At 38.0% G+C, this 9117-nt stretch overlaps 1 protein-coding gene across 1 annotated transcript in view; it reads left to right on the top strand.

Moving 5' to 3' along the window:
• TSNAX (translin associated factor X) overlaps positions 1-8707 on the top strand; it is a 31569-nt gene extending 22862 nt beyond the window's left edge. The window contains exons 5-6 of the mRNA XM_039241237.1: positions 3931-4058; positions 7060-8707. Of these exons, the coding sequence (XP_039097168.1) occupies positions 3931-4058; positions 7060-7437 (506 nt within the window). The 3' untranslated portion in view covers positions 7438-8707. The remainder of the gene's footprint in view (positions 1-3930; positions 4059-7059) is intronic.
• The last annotated feature ends 410 nt before the right edge of the window (positions 8708-9117 follow it).

A 9117-nucleotide genomic window follows, 5' to 3' on the forward strand; every position in this document is an offset into this window, starting at 1 on the left:
GTTCGAGCCCCGCGTCGGGCTCTGTGCTGACTGCCAGCTCAGAGCCTGGAGCCTGTTTCAGTCTGTGACTCCCTCTCTCTCTGACCCTCCCCTGCTCACGCTGTCTCTCTCTCTCCTAGAAATAAATAAAAATATTAAAAAAAAAAAATTTTTTAAAGACTTGAGACTTATAAAAATGTTTAAAAAAATAAAATTATTGAACACAGTATTGCCATAAGAGAATAGAGAGTAGGCTGGTTTAATTTAAGTGATAGCCTCACTTCTGGTATCTTCTACCTTGAATTGCACATTGGAATTCATGCCTTGACCATCAGATCAGCTTGAGATTATGAGTATAGATATGATGGAGGTGGAGGGTATAATTAAGCAGGATCTTACAAGCCATGTTAATGATTTTGCTCTAGATTCTGGGAGCCATGGAGAGTTATTTGGGCTTTAAGCAGGGGAGTGATGGGATAATTCTTTATTAAAAAGGCATATATTCAGTGGTATGAGAATGAATGAGAAAAGATCAGAAGTGGATTGGGGGAGTGGTCAGGAGACTCTTAGAATTGGTAAAACAAAAAGGGGGACTGCATGTGGAAGGAAGATTGTGAATTCATCATTGGACATGTTGATTTTGAGGTCCCTCTGATGGAATTGTCAAGTATGTATTTAGATACATGCGACTCTGAGCCAGAGCTGTGAAGTTGAGGGATGGCAGGGTTAACTGAAGCCAACTGTAAGTGAATTTGAGAGAGCCTGGGGCTGATAGAGGCAGACTAAGAAGACCCGCCCAAAGAAGTAGAAAAAAGGGGAATCAGAAGATGATGCATTCACAGGGACCAAATGAAAACTTTTAAAGAATTCCTCCTTTAAGTGGTCAGACTGCTAACTGCTGCTAAGATTGAGACTGAAAGAATGTCCATTAAACTCATGAAATGGTATAATCTAAGTGAGAGCTGTTGTGGCATAGAGATGGGCTCAAACTAGGATCAAGTAGGTTGAGACATAGGAGTGAAGTTATCGAGGAATGTGGTAGCCTGCGCTTTCAGGAAATGCAGCTCTGAAGTTGAGAAGAGAGATGGGGAGTGGTTGCGAGGAAAGACAGGACTGATAGATGAGACATCTGAGTCTGTTGAGTTGACCATTAGCCTCCAATGGAGAACATGCTGTGGAACACTGAAGGGAGAATCTCTGTTAAGCTTCCTGCTGGGATTGCATCTTTATCCTGATCCTAGGTACGGTACAACCTCAAAAGATAGATAGAATACCTCCTCTATAATGACAGGGGAACTAAGACTATTTTTTATTTTCCTAATTCCCTATTATATTCATCAGGATCTAAAAAGAAATAAGCTGCACAGTAATTTGAACAGGTTAAGTTTAATACAAAGAATTAACTGTGTCTGAGGGGAAAAAAGAATTAACTGTGTTGGAGATTATCTAATGAGAGGAAAAATGTACTGTAAAAAGTAGAGGATATCAGAGGGGCAGCCACTACCCCAGGGCCTAGGCCAGGGCATCCAAGAAAGGAACACTTCTGGAAGAGTGCACCCCTCAACCCCCTGAAGGCAGGGCGCGTTGGATGGTAGAGGAGGTTGCTGGTGTGGAGCAGATAGAACTCTCTGGGAAGCCGTCTGTGGGGAGTCTCCTTACCCAGGGTGGTGTGGTCCCCTGGGAAGCTGCTCCCGAGGACATGCCGCGTGCTACTGGCCACCTCAAGCACCGGGTTGCCCCACATGTAGAAGGCTGCTGGGGGGGACCCACTAGAATGGGGAAGAGCGCTTTCTCCTCCTCTGCTTTCCTTCCAGTTCTGTCTACCAACAGAGTTCGGTACCGTGCCAGCTGGCTGGCAAAAGAGAAATGTAGCGTCCACCTCCGTTATCTGAATTAGTGGAGCAGAGAGATGATAAATTGACAAGTGGCATCTATTATTGATGCTTTAAACTTTTCCCACTTTTTGCTGTAATGATTATAATGATGAATGTCTTGGCGCACAAGTCTTGCATTTAGCTCATTCTTAAGAGCTGACCATAGTAGAGCATCTGTAGAAATATAACAAGTGGTCCTTAGGTTTTGCTTTTTCTTTTTGTGTGCATGAAGTTATTTCTGGAAGGAAATGTGAAGTACAGATTGTCTTTGGGAAAGAGAAGTGGGTGGTCACCTATTCTTAAAACTAAAATTTTACAAAAATATTTTTTATTGTAAACGTAAAAGATGTTATCTATTCGGTTAAACTGAACTTTATTGTTTCATTTCTCAGCATGTTATGGTTTATTAAACAGTGTCCTATTCTATCATGTCCTGTTCTGTCCACTAAAGGCACTGATTTCTGACCTTGCTTTAACATCACTCGTGGTTCAAAATGAGTCAGGATATTTTCATTCAGTTGTTTCCTCTTACTGCTATCAAAACCAGGTCATTCACTTCCTTTTGTGTCTTTGACCTGCTGCGGCATTTGATGTGATGATACCACAGCGGGGTGAGTGTTAGCGCAGCCCGACCCATGGTGTCACGCTGGGGGCACTTGTCACAGGTGCCTGAGACTGCTTGGACTCAGGATTCTCCTCGGTCCTCAGTTTGCTTTCCGGCATCAGAATTCACTCTTCTCTTGTTTCTAAATCAAAGCCTCTACAGACAATACTCAGTTTCTTAACTCAGCAATAGTGATAAGTGTTGTAAGAAATACTTTTTCCCTCTGTCGTCTTACAGATGATACCATAATAAACTAATATTGAAAATTGTGGCCATAGAACTTAGTTGTTTTTCTTTTAATTTATGTTTGTTTTTTATTATTGTTGAGAGAGAGAGAGAGAGAGAGGGCATGAGCGTGCACACATGGGGGTGGAGCAGAGAGAGAGGGAGACTAAGGATCCTAACGAAGCAGGCTCCATGCTGACTGACAGCAGGATTGCGGGGCTCGAACTCATGAACCGTGATATTATGACCTGAGCGAGCTGAAGTCAGATGCTTACCTGACTGAGCCATCCAGGTGCCCCAGAACTTAGTTGTTTTAAAACACTTGAAAAAGAATAGTACTGCTTTTGACCTTTACCAAAATTTGTTTTAATTCAGTGTTAATTTTGTAGAACTTACATCTGATACAAAATTACATTACTCATTAGGTTTTTTGTTTTTAAATGTTTTTATTTTGAGAGGGGGGAGAGAGAACATGTATAGGGGAGGGGCAGAAAGAGAGAGATTTCCAAGCGGGCTCTGTGCTATCAGTGAGTCTGTGCAGAGCCCTGCACAGGGCTTGATCCCATGAACCATGAGTCATTACCTGAGCCCAAATTGAGGTTGGATGCTTAACCGACTGAGCTACCTAGGCATCCCTGTTTTTTTTAAACTTAAGTTACTAAAGTGGAAAGAAGTTATCTATTTTTAGAACCATTTTGGAGTAGGAGGAGAAAAATAGTTATTTTGTATCTTGATACTTTATTCTACATTATTTAAAGTGTTTTCTACCTATTAAAATTTCAAGAAGGGTCCAAATGGTGTTATTTTTTACGCTTTATTTGATGAAATTATTATCTGTTTTGTTGCTTCAGAGAGCAAAAAATAACTGTATAGTTTCTGTGAAAGCCTAAATGATTTTTATAATAGCATTTCCTTAAATTCTTTGAACAATTTTTTCTAAAAATCTTTGACATTTCCCTGTAGCAAAGAGTAGATATTTAAGACTAATGCCACATGAAGTAGAAAGAAGAACTTGAATAGATTTGTACTTGAGCTGTCTGTAAAGTTCAGTGACAGAAATGTTTCCTCTGTTCACGCCTATCCCCAAGCAATTCTTAGTCATCTGAGTACTGAATCCAGTGCTACCATTATGGTAGGCGTCCATTAAGCTCTTGATGAGCTAGCTGATGTGCAGTTTGAAGTTTGTCTTATTAATGACAGTGTGATGAATTTAGTGGTTGTTCCTTAGCCATTTTCTTGGTGTTTCAGGACTGCAGGAATATGTGGAGGCTGTCTCATTTCAACACTTCATCAAAACACGATCACTTATCAGTATGGATGAAATTAATAAACAATTGATATTTACAACAGAAGAATATGGAAAAGAAAATAAGACCGTAAGAATTGAAAATCACTTCACGTTTACTGTATAATTTATGTAACCATATAATGATCATAGGAGGTTTGCTGGCTTATCATGCTATAAGAATATTGAGATGGTGGCGTTCTTTCTAAAGTGTTTCCAAGATTACCCACTAAGGAAATGGTCTTTTAAAATAGTTTTGCTAGTGGGCAGAACAAGAACAGCTATGGGTGTGTTGTGTGGGGGGGGAACAATGCTATTGACCTCAAGCGCTGTTAAGTGATGACTGTTAAGTCCACTTTTTGAGTTTATTGTGTGTTTACAATGTGCCTTTTGTAAGCACGCCATCTCATTTAATTCATTTGTTAACTGTATGAGGTAAGAATTGTTACTCTCGTTTTACAAAGGAAGAAATGGGTTTAGAGAGCTTAAATAACTTCTCGAAAGCCACACAACTAATTACGTGTGGCAGAGCTAAACTTTGAAGCCAGGTGTTTTGAAACCTGAGCCAGGTGCCCTTGCCCAGCCTGCCAGTGTTCGGCACGTGTGCCACAGGAGCCCTTGCACAAGTATCTACCTCACAGGAGTGTTTTACAGGATTTGCTGGAAAGGTTTTGAGTTAGGCAGTGGATAGCACTGATACATCCGTGCTCAGCAGTTAGTTAATGTAAAATTGTTATTATATAAAGTGAGAGCTGTTAGTCATTTACTAAGTTCATAAATCTAGTACTGAAAATTACGCAGCTATTCCGAATTAAGAAGAGAGAAACTTCTTTTTGAAGCAGTTTGACTTTTAAATAAATACTATTTTTACCCTGGATTTCAATATATAGTATTCAGGCAATGAAGGGGGAGACTTTGGATGTTTGATACTTCCTGAGATACCAGTACACTTAAAGGATAAAATCAGACAGCTTTTTCCTGTCTTTATTTTTCATAATTTTTCCTTTATTATTATTTTTTTAACATTACTCAGAACCAGGATGGGCAGGCAGAAGATGGAGGAAGCTGTAGAAATGTTTTCTTGAGTAGTAACTAAAATGTTAACATGAAAAGGTCAGACTTAATTTGGCATGACAAATAGAACTTTAAGGAAGTCACGTATATATTTTCTCGGTTTTTAAAATTATATGAAGTTTATGAAGGAGGACATTCATTATTGAGAAGTAAAATTCCTGTATGCTTTTTATGTGTTTAGTGAAGATTGCATTGTGGAAAGAAGAGCCTATTTGATCCTATCTGCAGTTACCATACCCTTCTTTCAAGTTCTTTCTAATTCAAAATGAAAATACCAGGTCAAGAATGTACAGAGAAACGGAGAATAAATGCACCGTTTTCAGAACTTAGGTAGTAAATTATTTGAAGATTATGGTGTCATTATATTCACATATACTTTTCAAAATAAGATCACATTCATAAATAAATTTTCCTTTTAGTGCTAAAGATTCTTGGTGCTAAAAATTCTGGGATTTGATAGGGGTAGGTATTTTGTATTGAGTTGCCTATTGAGAATATTGTCAAAACCATTTACATTTCTCAGCGACTGACTAAAGTTCACATTCCTGAATGTGACTTTCTCCCCCTGACTGTACTTTTAAGAGTCATCTGATACTACTTCTTACTTTAAACTTTACCCAAGGAAATGCGTCATTCATTCCTCAAACATACAACACAATTCTCACCTGCACGCCTTTGCAGTTCTCTCTGTCTAAAATGGCCCCCAGTAGAATAGCAACTTCACCTAGCTAAGCCTCATATGGACTTTTAGTAACAATTTAGGCATCTCCTCTTCCAGAAGGGCTCCAGTAGAGCGAGGGAAAAATTGTTGTGGAAAGAGGAGATTGACATGATGGTAATGGCGGTAGCAGCTAACATTTATTGAGTGTTTACTTTGTGTTGGGCATTATGCCAAGAACTTGGTAAATGTTATCTCATCCTTAAAATAAACCTCTGAGGTAGGTACTGTTATCCCATTTTACAGATGAGGAAACTGAGGTTTAGAGAGATGAAATAACTTGCCCAAGGGCATACACCTTATGAAGCAAGGTCCTGGAAGAGGTGGGAGGAGATGGGTCAAGGTCATTTGGAAGAGTTAACCTCAAACAAGAGGAGGGACAACTCATCATCTGAGACTGGAGGATAGAAGGTAAAGATGGATATGGACATAAATAAGTTTTTTTTGTTTTGTTTTGTTTTGTAGGGCTAAGGTAATTGAGAGAGCTTGTGCCAGGTGATCTGGCAAATGGCCAGGTCAGTGAAAGTAGACAGGATTGTCTGCTGAGAGTGGAGAGGTTTGGGATTGAGTAGGGGGCTAAGGAGAGCTCTGGTAATGGTTTGGAACAGTGTTTGAAGAGACAGGAGAGAATTCTAGGAATAAGTAAAAAGGATTGGTGAGTAATTTGTACAAATTGTATAGCTCTGATTATTATTTTTTAGCTCTGTGGTACTCAGCCACTTGAATAAAGCACTAGCACGAGTAGATTTTAATACTGATTCAGGGTTGTTTTTTTGCTGGGCAGGTTATAATAAACAAACAAACCCACAAAGGAATCTAAGGGAACTGAGGACGATGTAACGAGAGTAATAAATCATGATGGTCAGTGCTGAGTGGGGATGGAAGAGAGGCCAGAAAGGGACTGTAAGGGACTTAGGAAAACGTGAGTGGATCACCAACCTAGAGGGCTTTATGATTTGTCGTTTAGATAACTAAGTGACCATCATGCAGTCGAGTCATCAGGCTTTGTTTTAAGAATGTTTTATTTTGTATGTCAAGAGAGGTTGGGAATGGTTGATCTTAAAATGCTACAGTATTAGATTGAGAAATTATCTTGAAGTCATTTAGTTCAGCTTTCTGCCCAGGGCATGAGTTCTTCTTGTAGCATCCCAAATGGTCACTAAACAAAAAAGATCATTTTATTTAGAGATTAGCATGACTGATCTGCTCTTGATTTTGTACTTTATAATAAATGTGATAAATGCACGTTCACTCTTTTTCACGTTGTGTTTTCTTTGTGTGTGTGTGTTTTCTTTACCAGCCCTCCTCTGATGCACAGGATAAGCAGTTTGGTACTTGGAGACTGAAAATCACACCTGTTGATTACCTTCTGGGAGTGGCTGATTTAACTGGAGAGTTGATGCGGATGTGTATTAACAGTGTGGGGAACGGGGACATTGACACCCCCTTTGAAGTGAGCCAGTTTTTACGTCAGGTTTATGATGGGTTTTCATTCATTGGCAATACTGGACCTTACGAGGTTTCTAAGAAGTTGTATACTTTGAAACAGAGTCTGGCCAAAGTGGAGAATGCTTGTTATGCCTTGAGAGTCAGAGGCTCAGAGATTCCAAAACATATGCTGGCAGATGTCTTTTCAGTTAAAACAGAAATGATTGATCAAGAAGAGGGCATTTCCTAGAATACCACCCTCAGTTGTTATTCTCTTGAGAGACCAGTTTGTAAGACTGTTATTTAGTATTTCGTTGGACTTTATTGTGGCTTTTAAATAGAGATGTTTTCAGTTGTACTTGTTTTAAATTGTAAACAAACTGTACATAAAATTATCGAAACGAATCATTTCTTATATCTTACTCATGAAAGTTTGCATACAAATGGTTGCATATATGCCTCTTTGTATTTTTGCTGGCTACCCTCGTTGTTTATCTTTGTAATGTGAACGTGCTTCAGAGCGCACTTTCTGCCATACCTGTTTTAATTTACATTGTGTGAAGTGTGGAGTGGTAATATTTAGTGGAGGCCATTTATAATTTAAGTTGGTGATTTTGTTATATATAGAAAAGACTTCTTAGTTACACATTTGGACTTGAGCTTCCTGTTTAAATTTCTTGGTAATATTTTGTGAAGCCTCCAAAATAGGCTTCTTCCATAGAATAAGGATTAAAAGTTATTAAGTTATCAAAATACTTAATTTTATGAAGTATTATAGTGAGAATTCATATTATCTTCTGGCCAGTTTTTAGGCCATTTTGAACCCATTTGAAAGAGCCTTCCAGAAAAATTGACAGATACCCAGATTTTAGTTTCTACATTTAACTTTTATCCTTTAGCACATAAAGTCTCCTAGTGAACTGGAGCTAACATAATACTTTCCCTGGTGTTTGAGTTCAGTTATATACTTGTACATACATCTGGAAAGCTGTTAGGGATTATTTAGCAATTCTTTTGTTGTCATTATATTGCATTAGGCATGTTTCTTATAGATGCATCTATAAGAAATTACATTTAAATAATTACAATGAAGTTTGAAATTTTTGAAATACTAAGTTAATTCAAACCTTTATAGTTGTCCAGTTGTGTTACTTAATAGTATAAAAAGTTGCCAAAGAAAATTTATCATGTACAATTCAGCAATAAGACAATTGTCGACACAGTGGGGAATAACAATGGTAGTCTTTAGTAATAGTTAGAATTGGAATTTGCCTACTGAAGTTAGTTGTAGATTATTCCCTGTGATGTGAAACTGACTTGAGCATGACACTATTGGCTGACAACCAGACATTTCCATTTGGTTTTGTGAATTTTTAGAATCTAGATACTGGATTTTATTTTTGGAAAGATTAGCTGCTCTGTTTGCAAGACCTGATTCTTTGAAAGTGAAATTTTCCAAAAAAATATCATGTAAAAGAAAATAAAACATAGACATGCCTAATAAATTAGGTTGGTTGGTGTGTTTTGGTGGTACTTCTTTTGGTTTCCCTATTTGAAGACACACTGCTAAAATACAGTCTCATTACATATTTCTGTTTCTTCCACTTGAAGTTAAATTTATAATGTTAAAGGTAAAATAATAAATGAATTGATGAATGTCTTAAAGATGTTTAAAACTGAAGCCCTTAAATAAAATATTGAAAGAAAAGTTAAGCTTATTTTTTGGTCATATTGAGAAATATTTAATCAAATGGTTGGCCTAAACAGGAAACCTAATATAGACCAGCTTAATATGGAGATTTATTATTTCTTTAAAAAAAATTTTTTTAATGCTTTATTTTTGAGAGAGACAGACTGTAATTGGGGGAGGGTCAGAGAGAGAGAGGGAGACACAAAATCCAAAGGAGGCTCCAGGCTCTGACCTTTCGGC

This window comes from Hyaena hyaena, unplaced genomic scaffold (genome assembly GCF_003009895.1).
Source record: "Hyaena hyaena isolate Hyena2069 unplaced genomic scaffold, ASM300989v1 scaffold_193, whole genome shotgun sequence".
Taxonomy (NCBI): Eukaryota; Metazoa; Chordata; class Mammalia; order Carnivora; family Hyaenidae; genus Hyaena; species Hyaena hyaena.